The sequence below is a fragment of the Podarcis filfolensis genome (assembly GCF_964270895.1).
Source record: "Podarcis filfolensis genome assembly, chromosome: 1".
NCBI lineage: Eukaryota > Metazoa > Chordata > Lepidosauria > Squamata > Lacertidae > Podarcis > Podarcis filfolensis.
In genome coordinates, this window is record NC_139604.1 from 6,170,411 (window position 1) to 6,183,900 (window position 13,490).

General features: G+C 43.4%; 2 protein-coding genes across 8 annotated transcripts in view; both read right to left on the bottom strand.

Moving 5' to 3' along the window:
• The window catches only part of TRPM8 (transient receptor potential cation channel subfamily M member 8), a 474,483-nt gene extending 463,522 nt beyond the window's left edge, over positions 1 to 10,961 (bottom strand). For 4 of the 6 annotated variants that reach the window (XM_083627068.1, XM_083627067.1, XM_083627071.1 and 1 more), the window contains exon 1: positions 10,463 to 10,961. In XM_083627068.1, the coding sequence (XP_083483194.1) occupies positions 10,463 to 10,587 (125 nt within the window). In that variant the 5' untranslated portion in view covers positions 10,588 to 10,961. The remainder of the gene's footprint in view (positions 1 to 10,462) is intronic. The other 2 variants (XM_083627069.1, XM_083627070.1) reach the window with 2 other exon arrangements.
• ASB18 (ankyrin repeat and SOCS box containing 18) overlaps positions 1 to 13,490 on the bottom strand; it is a 35,380-nt gene that overhangs the window by 205 nt on the left and 21,685 nt on the right. For both annotated transcript variants that reach the window (XM_083631481.1, XM_083631480.1), the window contains exons 3-5: positions 8,901 to 9,405; positions 6,856 to 6,969; positions 79 to 703 (exon numbers count right to left, since the gene is read on the bottom strand). In XM_083631481.1, the coding sequence (XP_083487607.1) occupies positions 518 to 703; positions 6,856 to 6,969; positions 8,901 to 9,405 (805 nt within the window). In that variant the 3' untranslated portion in view covers positions 79 to 517. The remainder of the gene's footprint in view (positions 1 to 78; positions 704 to 6,855; positions 6,970 to 8,900; positions 9,406 to 13,490) is intronic.

A 13,490-nucleotide genomic window follows, 5' to 3' on the forward strand; every position in this document is an offset into this window, starting at 1 on the left:
CCTGAAGCACTATTTCTGGGTTAACGGAGTGTGTAACCTGAAGCATATGTAACCTGAAGCGTAAGTAACCCGAGGTACCGCTGTAGTTTGTTAATTCGGAATTCAGTCATCAATTACTATTATTTGGAAAATAAAAACATTATTGAACAAAATGACATTTTACTAGAGTTCAGCATTTGAGTATGAAATTTTATTTACCTAAATGTTCCAAAGCCTCTATTCTTGTTACTGTGTATTATTTGTGCTATTTATATTGTATTAACAGATTGCTAAAATCTGTGAGGCCACAAACAAAACTGCATCAAAAGATTTCCAAAGTACATTTTGCAGAAATGGTATACAAATAAAAGCTTCAAGTCATTGTAATAATCTGTGGTTTTATTAATGTAAACCCCTGAAAGCACTTATTTGTTAGGAAACCGGAAAAACCTTTGCTGTATTCATAAGCAATTCATTTATCATACGCCAATGAAGACCAAGATATAATGGTGAGATTTGGTGGCTTGGTACAATATATTCAAAGCAAGACTCCCTCAGGTTCTAAAAGTAGATAATTTTGTAGTGGTTTGGGAACAGGCAGTAAAGGGATGAGAAAATGGCACCTACTGCCAAATTTTCTCCTGATGGCACAGCGGCACAAATGTTGCAGACACCGGACCTTGTACATCTGATTCTGGAAGGACTCATAGAAAGATAGATGCCTCTGAAAGAGAAAGAACAGTTTGCAAGGTGTGACCACCTGGAATTTATTTATTTATTTATTTATTTATGGCGCTGTGGGTTAAACCACAGAGCCTAGGACTTGCCGATCAGAAGGTCGGCGGTTCGAATTCCCGTGACAGGGTGAGCTCCCATTGCTCGGTCCCTGCTCCTGCCAACCTAGCAGTTTGAAAGCACGTCAAAGTGCAAGTAGGAAGGTAAATGGTGTTTCCGTGTGCTGCTCTGGTTCGCCAGAAGCGGCTTAGTCATGCTGGCCACATGACCCAGAAGCTGTACGCCGGCTCCCTCGGCCAATAAAGCGAGATGAGCGCCGCAACCCCAGAGTCGGTCACAACTGGACCTAATGGTCAGGTCCCTTTACCCTTTACCTTTATACTGCTCTGCATCCAAAGATCACAGGGTGGTTCACACCATAAAAATTCAAAATGAGAAGGCAAAATTCATAATAAAACAAAACAAAGACAAACCAGTAACCCCCCCTCCCACAAACACATTTAAAAGGCCATAAAATATTAATCAGCCAAAGGCTTGGTTGAAGATAAACATTTCCCCCTGGTGTCTAAAAGTATATACAGTGGTACCTCGGGTTAAGAACTTAATTCGTTCTGGAGGTCCGTTCTTAACCTGAAACTGCTCTTAACCTGAAGCACCATTTTAGCTAATGGGGCCTCCTGCTGCCGCCACGCCGCTGGAGCATGATTTTTGTTCTCATCCTGAAGCAAAGTTCTTAACCTGTAGCACTATTTCTGGGTTAGCGGAGTCTGTAACCTGAGGCGTATGTAACCTGAGGTACCACTGTAATGAAGGCACCAGGCGAACTTCTCTGGGGAGAGCATTCCACAAATGGGGAGCCACTGCAGAGAAGACCAATTCTTGTGTTGCCACCCTCCAGATCTCTTGAGGAGGAGGCACACGAAGAAGGGCCTCAGATGATGAACGGAGTCCAGAACAGATTATATGGGGAGAGGTGGTTCTTGAGGTATTGTGGTCCTGAGCTGTTAAAGGCTTTATAGGTCAAAACTAGCACTTTGAATTGGGCCTGGAAAATAATTGGCAGCCAGTGCAGTTGGGCCAGGATCAGTGTAATATGCTCAAACCGTCTTGCTTCTGTGAGCAACCTGGTCATTGAATTCTGCACCAGCTGAAGTTCCTGAACCATCTCCAGAGGCAGCCCCACATATACTGCATTGCAGTAATCTAACCTAGAAGTTACCAGAGCATAGATAACAGAAGTCGGGCTGTCCCTGTCCAGAAAGGGGCGCAGCCCAAGCTGATGGAAGGCACTCTGTGCCACCAAGGCCACCTAGAATCATAGAATCATAGAGGTGGAAGAGACCACAAGGGCCATCGAGTCCAACCCCCTGCCAAGCAGGAAACACCATCAGAGCACTCCTGACTTATGGTTGTCAAGCCTCTGCTTAAAGACCTCCAAAGAAGGAGACTCCACCACACTCCTTGGCAGCAAATTCCACTGTCGAACAGCTCTTACTGTCAGGAAGTTCTTCCTAATGTTTAGGTGGAATCTTCTTTCTTGTAGTTTGGATCCATTGCTCCGTGTCCGCTTCTCTGGAGCAGCAGAAAACAACCTTTCTCCCTCCACCTGAGCCTCAAGCGACAGCAAAGGATCCAGGAGGACCCCCGTGCGATGTGCCTGCTCCTTCAGAGGGAGTGCAGCCCATTGGGAGCAAGCCACCTCCCAGCCTTCTGCTAACAGGGAACCCCCCACTAACAGGGCCTTCATCTTATCTGCATTGAGTTTCAGTTTGTTGGCTCTCATCCAGTCCATTACTGAGGCAAGAAAAAAAAAGATGATTTAACCAGTGTTAGTAATAGTAATACGAGGTATTTGTCAACTGGTGATTAGGACCAGCAGCATAATTATCTTGAGAAAGAATGGAAAAAATACAGCAGTCATCACATTTTTGTGAAAGTGGCAGTGATTGGTATGACTTGGCCATCCACTCACTTTCTCTAGATACAGTTTCTTATATGAGTCTCCCTCAACCAGCAGATAAAAACAATCATATTCAAAACGATTAAAAACATAAATCTCAGTGCAACACGTTTAATAAATTATGCAACAAAATCAGCATAATCCTGGGACAGAACAACAGCATATTTACCTATACAGTGGATGCACTGTGCGGGATGCACATTCGCAACCCGCAGCGTTCGCAACCCACAGCGGCACATCTGCGCACACGCAGGGTTGCAATTTGGCGCTTCTGCGCATGCACAAAGCACAACCGCCAAAACTCGTTCCTTTACTTCCGGGTTTTGGCGGGTGCATAACCCGAAAAACGCAACCTGAAGCGGCTGTAACCTGAGGTATGACTGTATTACAAATGCCTATATTCTGAACAGTTCCCCCTGGAGGGTCTTTGAGACTTCACCCCTATGAACCCTATAGGTATATCCTGGGCTTTATAATTTTATTATACATCCTCAGGTTCAACTGGCTAGTACCTTTGTAATATACCGGTAAGTACAGAATCACTGAAGAGGTCACTAAATAAATATCTGATTGGCCATCTAGACCACTGAGACAAACAATCTGTCCACACCCCGGGGTACATTTCTCTTGATCCTGAATTTCCATAAAGGGGTGAAGCTTCACCTCATATTTCATCTCTTGGAATCATTCAACAAGGTTAAGAATGAACCTCTCTCTCAGACCCTCTCTCCTGGAAGGAACTTTGCACATTCTCTGAAACCCAAAACTCAGCTCAGTCATTTAACATGTAACTAGCTAATTTAGATTCAATGGACCACATTCTCTTAGATTGCCCTTTGCACAGCAGACCTCACCAACTGATGCTGAGCAAAATGTTGGACCTCCGGCCCACAACTCCGAGAAGAAGCCAAATAAGGTTTCTCCTGGCGGATGAGGACAAAAATATTACTGCTTTAGTAGCTTCCTTTTTAGCCATAATTTTACCCGACAGGGTTCCCAACCAACTATCCTTTCGGGAAATAGACAGGGTGTAGCAGAATATCCAAATGCACACGACCATAGTCGTGTGACCTTATAACCCTTGATAGCTTCACCCTTGTCTTTTTAATTATTCCAGTTACTTGAAACATTTTACACTGTGATGCCAATAAAGGTATTTGATTGATTGATTGAATAGATGGTTGTCACACACACACAGCCTATAGATCTTCAGCACATGGTCCTTCCCCTAAAGAAATCTGATGCTGCCAAGCCTGCCCTGAGTCATCCTGTACTCTGTATTTTGAAGAGAGTGAAACCAGTGGCGTAGCGTGGGGGGTGCAGGGGGGGCCGGCCGCACCGGGCGCAACATCTGGGGTTAGGGCAAATCCATGGGTTAGGGGGCGCAAATTACTTGCCTTGCCCCGGGTGCTGACAACCCACGCTACGCCACTGAGTGAAACAATACATTGTTTTACTCCCCACTCACTTGCTAAAGGCACTGACAGCTCAGGAAAGCTTTCTTTGTAATGCCCTGGAGGAGACCATCCCAAAATAATTAGATAATTAAAGGTTCAGGTGCTATTTACAAAGCACTACTCTTACACAGTGGATTATGAAATTTACCCCCAAACTCCTAATCAATGTTCAGTTTAGAGGAAATTCTCTTGGCCTTGGATGAGATTAGAGCACCTAAAAGGAAAATTTGGGAGGAAATTGGGTCAGGGTGGTGGTGGGAAAGCATTCTCAGATGGGATTGTAGAGCAAAAAGAAAATATAGGTACCACAAGGTAAAATGCTCTGGCGGCAATGCATGCTTATTCAGACTGGATGTAGGTCCCTGTGATAAGTGTATTTAGGATTACAGCCTTTGAACACAAGAGTGGAAAGTTTCAGAAAACCAGAGAGCTCCATAAGCAGATTAAATACGTGAGTGAGAGGAGCCAAAAGGAGACCAGCAACTTTCTCTTCTTCTTCCATACAGGTAAAAGGTAAAGGTAAAGGACCCCTGGACGGTTAAGTCCTCAGGCAGGAAAGATTAATCCGGAGGAGAAGACAACTATGCAATGCCTTTAAGCTGCTTAGAAGGGACCCATTCCTTGGGGGATGAGCAGTGATCCTCTTGGGCTAAGGATGCTTCTACCAGGGGCTGGAGGGATCCTAGTATTGGGTGATTTGATCATTAGGACCAAGGAGAGCTGGGTGTGTGATGGGCGGGCAGATTGCAGGGTGATGATGCTCATCATAAGGGACGTGGGTGGTGCTGTGGTCTAAACAACTGAACCTCCTGGGCGTGCTGATTGGAAGATTGGTAGTTCGAATCCACGTGATGGGGTGAGCTCCTGTTGCTCTGTCCCAGCTCCTGCCAACCTAGCAGTTCAAAAGTGTGCTCTGGCACTTGTTATGGTGTTCTGTGCTCTAGAAGCAGTTTAGTTCTGCTGGCCACATGACCTGGGAAAGCTGTCTGCGGACAAATGCTGGCTCCCTTGGCCTGAAAGTAGAGATGAGTCAAATTTGAGTGGACTTAACCATCCAGGGGTCCTTTACCTTCACCCTTTACCTTGCGCATCATCTAGATGGGCTGGTAGATAGTTCTGGGGAGGAGTCAGGGGTGCATGCTGGCACCAGTGGCTTCAGGAGCTGGGAGTTCCTGGAAGTGAACTCTACGTTGCTTGATAAGATGCTGAAAGGCAGGCCCTACAAAGCAGCTGTTTTCTGAGATTTTCTTTACTGTCTTTATTTCTTCAATTCACCTTTTTCTCCAGGGAGCTCAAAGCGGTATGCATGGTGCTCTGCTCTCGTTTTACCCTCACAGCAACCCTGTGAGGTAGGAAAGGCTGCAAGGTAGTGCCTGGCCCAAGGTCACCCAGTGAGCTTCATGGCTGAGTGGAGATTTGAACCCTGATCTCCTGGGGCCAGCACACTAACCACTACACCACACTGGCTCTCGCCAGTCCAAATGCCGCCTGTTCCACACGTAGGGCCATCTAGACAGGTACAGGTATGTGTCAATGGTGGTGTTGGGAAGAGGGATCTGGATTTGTTAGGTACTGGGGAACATTTTGGGAGAAGCCAGGCCTGTTCAAAAGAGAGAGACTCCACTTGAACTGGGATGGAACCAGACAGCTGGCACTATGGCTTCCAGGAAGGGCACAGCCCCTGGCACGGCACTTTTAAAAAGGTATCTGGCTTGCTTGTTCTTTCCATAGAGTTCAAAACAAGAGTCTCCAGTTATGGAGTTCTGTCCATAGAGAAGCTAACTTGTTACCAACATTACTATATGTGGGGCACCTGGCATTTTTTTTTTACATTTCCCCCAGACTTCTTAATGTATTATTATTTCAATATGTTGTAATTTATTATATTCCATGTGTATTTTTCTGTTTTGCCATGTTTTTGTAAACTGCCCTGGCAGCACTGCTAAATGGCGGTACATAAACCATATAAATAAATGAATAAATAACAATTAACAACATTGCACACATCCTAGACAAAACAGCACAAAAGAATTGGTCTTATTTTGGCAACACAAATAGTTATTGCAACTCAATGGAAAACGGCCCAGAATCTGACACTGGGTGCTTGGTACAGTACTGCTCACTCTGCAATATAAGTATAATGGAGAAAGTTACACTTAATTTAAGATTTTGACAGAAATAGAATCTCCAAAATAGAAAGTTTCTTTTATGGCATATGCAGCAGGACCATCATTCCTCAAACTCGACCCTCCAGATGTTTTTGGCCTACAACTCCCATGATCCCTAGCTAGCAGGACCAGTGGTAAGGAATGCTGGGAATTGTAGTCTCAAAACATCTGGAGGACCGAGTTTGAGGAGCCTGTTCAAGGCAATGCTCATCGCAAGCCTGGAAAATCTGAAACTATACTTTATAATCTGATAATGTTGATAAGCCTTTACTTGGGCGTTGTTATTTTAACCTATGTGCAACTATAATCATTCTGTGTGCCTATTTTATAGCATTCCCCCGTCTTTTGACTTTTGTCTATTGTTATAATTGGTTCTCTCTGTTTTATATACATTATAAAATGAAATAATAATAATAAACTTTATTAAAAAAGAAGTTTTATGGCTGTAGCGTGACACATGTTAATCTGATTATGCTTTACTCCATTTGCTAAAGTTGCAAATTCAAACCCGGATTAGATAAACAAATATAAGCAACACAATTCGTCCAGCTGTTACCTGAAATTCTTCATTTGGGATGACTTCCAGCCATTTTTCAGAGATGGGAAGATGAGGGTAAGAATTATAAAGGATTTCAATAATCTCTGGCACAGAAGCACAAGATTTCAGCACCTAGTGGAGGAAAAATCATCGGGGTAAATACAGAGAGAGAGAGGGGGGGAGAGGGAGGGAGGGAGAGGGAAAGGTATGGGTTAAGCACTGTGACTGCTGCAGGTCAATGGTATTTGTACATTGACTCCCAGTATGTGGCCTGTCCTCCATGTGAAGTAGCTGCTCCCATGGTCAAACTACGATAGATTATTCTGCAAGTCACTAAAAAGCCCAGTTTATGCCTTCCTTATTCTCAACCTGAAATTTGAGTTAGTCGGCCAATTGGTGCCAAAGAAGGATAGAACTTTCTTCATGTATGCAACAACAGCAGCAAGAATACTTATTGCAAAGTATTGGAAGACACAAGAGTTACCCACCCTGGAAGAGTGGCAGATGAAGGTGATGGACTATATGGAATTGGCGGAAATGACTGGCAGAATCCGAGACCTGGGAGAAGAGTTGGTGGAAGAAGATTGGAAGAAATTTAAAGACTATCTGCAGAAACACTGTAAAATTAATGAATGTTAAAATGATGTTGGATTGAAAATAAGTGGCATTAGCAACAAAGTTAATAAGAATACGCAAAAATGAATTGATAATGGATGAAAATATAGAGTTATAATATGTTAAGATACAGAGTTAAGATAAACGAAAGAGGGTAAGGATTTGCTGATTTGATTATTTAAATGGGAATACAAAAAGGGGAGGTGTGAGGAGGCCAAGGAAACAAGCTAATGAGTTTAAAGTTATAAAAAACGGATTTGTTTTTAAATTCTTTTTTATCTATTTGTTTTTTGTATTTTGTATTTTTATTCTTCTTTTTTCTTTTTTATGTATTTTTGTATGTTCTCTTTTTTTACCTTTTCTTTCTATATGACTTCTCTATTTTGTAAACTTATGTTTTTGTAAAATCTCAATAAATATTTTATATAAAAAAAATGAAATTTGAGTTATGGAGAGTTTGGGTGTTTTTTGTATTTTTGTAGAGGGAAATAAGGAAATTGTTAATTTTGCTCAAGATGTGAACTGCACATATTTCAATCAAATAGGGTTGTTTAAATTATTTAAATAGTTCTTACAAAGCAGGGCAAACCTACAGATGCTTCACAGTTCCTACATTACCTGTATAGACTTTAACAAGCTGGGCTGACCTCCTTTGAATCAGAGATTCCCAAATCATTAAAAGAGTTATTATGACAGCCCTTGAAGGGGCCTTGAAGAGTTAATTCACTCATTTTTAACTTAGAAACACAGGTTAGGGATTGAGAATGTGAGCATCCAGGGCTGTGCCCATTAGGGTTAGAAGAGCAAGATGCAAACTCTCAAGACTGACGTGATGCCAATTAGTGAAAGTTTGGTAGATTAAACCTACTACTTTTTGGAACCTGTTTGAAATGGTTCAACTTGGTTTCCTTCACCTAGTTTTTATGGTATAAGCAAGTTTCATTTCAAATATATGAAAAACAAGCTAACTCTGATATTCTACTCAAAATGGCAGAATCCTCCTGTGATAACTTTTGAAACTAGGAAAGCACTTTTGATGATAAACACTGATGATTATAACAGTTCTGGATCAAAAACGTCTCCAATTCCCTTTGAATGACCATGCCTGGCAATTCTTGCAAAGGTGGGTCTGGTTGCACAGGTCTTTCCCTGTCAGCATCCTGCATAGAGGAAAGCTGCCTGTTGGCTGGAAAAGGCTCTGATGGCTCGACTGCAGTTTTTACATTCCCTCCCCGATATTGTGAGAATAACTCCCCAGCTGCTGAGTGTGTAAAAGGGCCTGCATCTAGTCAGCAGATCAACGAAGGGTGTCATCCACTGGGTTAACAATCCATCCAATCCTGGAATGGCGGCAGAAGGGTCTTCTACAAGCTCTGCTTCCTGAAGGGGAGATGCAGAATTTCGAAGCTGAAGTAAAGGCACCAATAAACACAGAGACAGTTGCTTACCTTGATGAAAGCTGTGGGCCACAGTTTTTGAGAGCCATGATTTATCAGGGTCTGCACTGTGAGATGGGGCCTCTGCTCTTGCTTGAAAGCTGCAGTTTGCAGGACACAGGACATTGGATATGCCCCATTGTAATCGATGGCGTTGACATCGGCTTTCCTCTGCAGCAGGAGCTCAACCAAGCTGTGATGTGCATTCCCGCAGGCTTTATGAAGCGGAGTCTTCACTTCTTCATCCACAGTGTTTACTTCTGCTCCATATTCCAGCAGCAGCTGACATACTTGCAAGTAGCTCTCCTGGCTCTCCCTGTTCTTTGCTTCTCTGCAAGCCACACTGAGTGCTGTCTCCTCCTGGCTGTTCTTCTGGTCAACAAGAGCACCACACCGCAGGTACAGGAGCGTGTGGTCAGGAAGACCATGCTTAGCTGCCACGTGAAGAGGTGTTTCTTGGGATTCTTCACTTGGCTGGTTTACCAGGGCACCAAAAGTCACCAAAGCTTTAGCACACCTACAAAACAGGAATTTAATTTTTATTTTTTAAAAAATTATGAGCTGCCATTCAAAATACATTATTTTCCCATGGTGTCTTACAGCATTAAAAACAATTTAAAGCCATATAAAATACAAACAAGCCTATGCAGAATGCTGACATGCATTTGAATCTCTTTTTGCTTACAGTGGATTTTAGTTATCTTTTACCTGGTTTTACCTGCTTTAATGTGAATTTTTTAAGGTTCTTTTTTTGTAAACTGCTTGGAGGTTTTACTACTATCAAGCAGTATATAAATGTGAAATAAATACCGTAATATCAGCAGGGCACGCTGTGCCTGAAAATGTCAAAAAACACTTCTGCATATTAAGATGTTGCAAAAACAATACATAGACACCTCCCCAGAGTGCTATGTAGACTACTTTGTTCATCTTTGATTTGGGGGTAGGGATCTATGTGTTTAGCCTTCTCTTCAAACAAAGGCAATCCTGAACGGCAAAGCTCTTTACCCATGTGTTAATTTTAGCCCAAACAACTTACGACACCAAGAACACAAGGCGACTCTGTCCCCTGACCCTCCACATGTGTGATCAAGGAATCAGAGCAGCTCTGTACTTTCTCATTGTTACTGGATAAATAAATGTCCTGTAACTGAACAGTACATGACCTGAGCAGCTGTGAAACATGTACAGGTGCGAAGAAACATTACAAATGAAGCACAAGTTATTTCAACTGAGGGGGAGGGAATCCTCGTAGATTCATAATGGCAGTGAACTGGCAGGCAAAGGCCGGCAGAGTCACACGACCAGCACTGGGACTGACAAGATGCATTTGCCTCTAGTTTTGAGGAAAGTGTTGTTTGAATGGGAAGGGCCCACAGATCACTGGCAGGGCGCATGCCTTGAACACGGAAGGGCCAGGTTCTCCAGTACGAAAGGCCTCTGTCCAAGGTGGGTCTTTGGTAGTTACATTAGACATGGCCATAGCTGCCAACTTGCAGATTTGAAAATAAGGGACCAGCAGCCTTAAAAATAAGGGACCAGCAGCCTTGAAAATAAGGGACCTGCAGCCTCACCTGTTCCAGGCACTCCAGTCTTCCTGTCCTCCTGCAGTCTGGTCAAACTCATGCTGGTAGCTTTGAGAACACTGTCCAACCAACTTTGTAACCAGAGGTTCAACTGAATAGAATCTGAATCGCATGCACCACAAGGCCTATGCAGCCTCAACTTAAGATGGCTCCCCGACCTCGCTTTGCACTGCAAAGTTTGCAGCAGCACGTGCAACAAAATGGCGTCCAGCATTCAAAAACCCCCTCAGCTTGCATTAACTAGCCACACACAAGGCATGCAAGCTCCACCCCCCAGTTGTTCTTAGACTTCTTATTGGGTGAGCAACACAGCCAAGCAACACAGTTGGAGCCTCCCTCCTCCCTGGCTGGCAGGGAGGGAGGGAGAGGAGCTGCTTCCTTTGAAATTTAAGGGACATTTAAGGGACATCCATCAATAAGGGACAGCAGCGGGACATGGCACTGGAATAAGGGACTGTCCCTTCAAATAAGGGACACTTGACAGCTATGGACATGGCTAGGCAAAGTGGACCAACCGTCTGACTTGGGGTGAGGCAGCTTCATGTGTTCAGGGTGCAAGAGGTTATTGAGCTGAAATCATTTCAGTGATTCATCCCTGCATTGCTCCTCCCACCAACCGGCATCAAGTGTTCTAGAGTTTCTGGAGTTCCAGAATGTCTGCATAGGGCTTTCATCTTCTAGAAATGCAAATATGGTGTTAAACTGAGTCCTCAACAATGGGAGGTGTGTGTGTGTGTGTGTGTGTGTGTGTGTGTGTGCATACACCACTTTAAAAATTTGGAATCAAATTTTAGTAGTCACTTCTTTTGGCAAATACCCACATGCAGGGAGTTTATTCAGTATTTCTTTATGGCATGCTGTGGTGGAATAACTCTTTAATTTATTAACATATCACATCAGGTCATGGCGGTAGCCAAGGGGGGGCAGGGAGAGGCATCAAGGAAAAACAAGAAAAATACATAGTTAACTGAGGTTCTGCCCCCAACTAAGAAAACACCTGCCCCCCCCCCAAAAAAAATATTTCCTGGCAACACCCTGCATCAGGTGCAAAGCTCTAATGCCAATGGCTGATACAATAGTAAATACCTATCCATTCTCTATTTGGACAAATATGAAGAGAAATGAATGACCTTTGTGGATAATAATAATAATAAAAAAAATTATTTATATCCTGCCCTCCCCAGCCGAGGCCGGGCTCAGGGCGGCTAACAACAATAAAATAATGCAACATTCTAAAAACATTTCATTATAAAAATTAATTAAAATCAAATTGATGGCAACCGTTAAGCAAAATTCTGTGCAGATTGCCAGAGGAGGGAGTCAGGCTGCGCCCTGACCAAAGGCCTGGTGGAACAGCTCTGTCTTGCAGGCCCTGCGGAAAGATGTCAGGTCCCGCAGGGCCCTAGTCTCTTGTGACAGAGCGTTCCACCAGATTGGAGCCGCAGCCGAGAAGGCCCTGGCTCTAGGATTAACCAAAAGGGTTAGAGACATGGGCATAGCCAGGATTTATGGCCCCCCCCCCAATTCTGTTATGGCGGCAGAACCCAGCTATCTGTGACACAGTTGGCGGGTCAGTTAGTTAAGAATTTGTATTTATTTACAGTTGTACCTTGGAAGTTGAACGGAATCTGTTACGGAAGTCTATTCGACTTCCAAAATGTTGAGAAACCAAAGTGCGGCTTCTGATTAGCTTCAGGAAGCTCCTGCAGCCAATCGGAAGCTGTGGAAGTCCCGTCGGACGTTTGGCTTCCAAAAAGAGTTCTCAAACCGAAACAGTCCCTTCTGGGTTTGCGAAGTTCAGGAGCCAAAATGTTCGAGAACTAAGCTGTTTGAAAACCAAGGTACGACTGTACTTGATTATGGGGGACCTCCTCTGCCCCGCTGGCTATGACATGTGTAGAGATTTCTTTACACAGTCCCCATTTGCTTGAAGGATCGGGTTAGCTAGCACATAACTAGCAGCAATCAGCGAGCCACTTTGTGAGAACTATTTCCATTCTTGTGCCATGGTCTCCCAGCTCCTTGTTGCCAGTCATATGCTCATGCAGGCATCAGACAGACAGACCCTAGCAGATAAAGCCCCCCACCCCAAGTTTCTCCCATAACTTTTCTGCAGGTGAAATAAAAAATTAATCAGAGATCCATGCATGTACTTGGAGTTGACGGATAGTATGAGTACACTATATTTTTGCAACCTGCCCTGGGACCATTTGGTAAAATTTGGTATATTGGTGCAACCAACCAATCAATGCTTACATACATACGTACATACATACATGGAACTTGCCTAAAATCTGTTCTGGGCTTAGGAGTCCTTTTGTAGAAGCTGGGGGCTGGGCTGATGGATATATAGTGCACATCCATTTTTCTGTAGTATGGGGTCCCCTCCTTTATGAATGCCTCATTCCTAAACATATTTACTTGGAAGGAAGTTCTACTTACCAGTGGAATTTATTTCTGAGCAAGCATGCACAGATCTGAATCACTTTCAAAGCATTAAGGCAGTAGAATGTGACAAAGCTTTGAACAATGATGTGGGACACCTTCTGTCTTCACAATATTATTTTACATTCGCTGCTTAAAATACCTTCTGACAAACAGAAGAGGCTTAGAGATAAAACAGTCCACAGCAATGTTTTTAGTGCAAGTAAATTAATGTGATAAGCTAGTCTAAATGAATCAAAATGACGGTTGCTTTGCTTTGAGATGTTGACATTGCTACTCATGAAATGGTTGGCACAGTCACACAGCAAGGTCAAATCTTCCAGCAGGTGGAAGAAGAGCTGGAAACAAAGCCCCTCCAAGGAGCCTTTTCAATCCTCTTACCTAACCCAAAGATTTTGTAAAGTCGAGGAACACTGGCAAAGGGAGGGGCATCATTTACACATACACTGACTAGGGTGTAGTCTTAATGACAGGCATATAAGAGATTGCATGGTACCTTTTAAGATAATCTGATGCAGGAAAATTTGCAAGGTTTTTAATTCCACAAAGCTCTTCATTAGGTTAAAAAAAA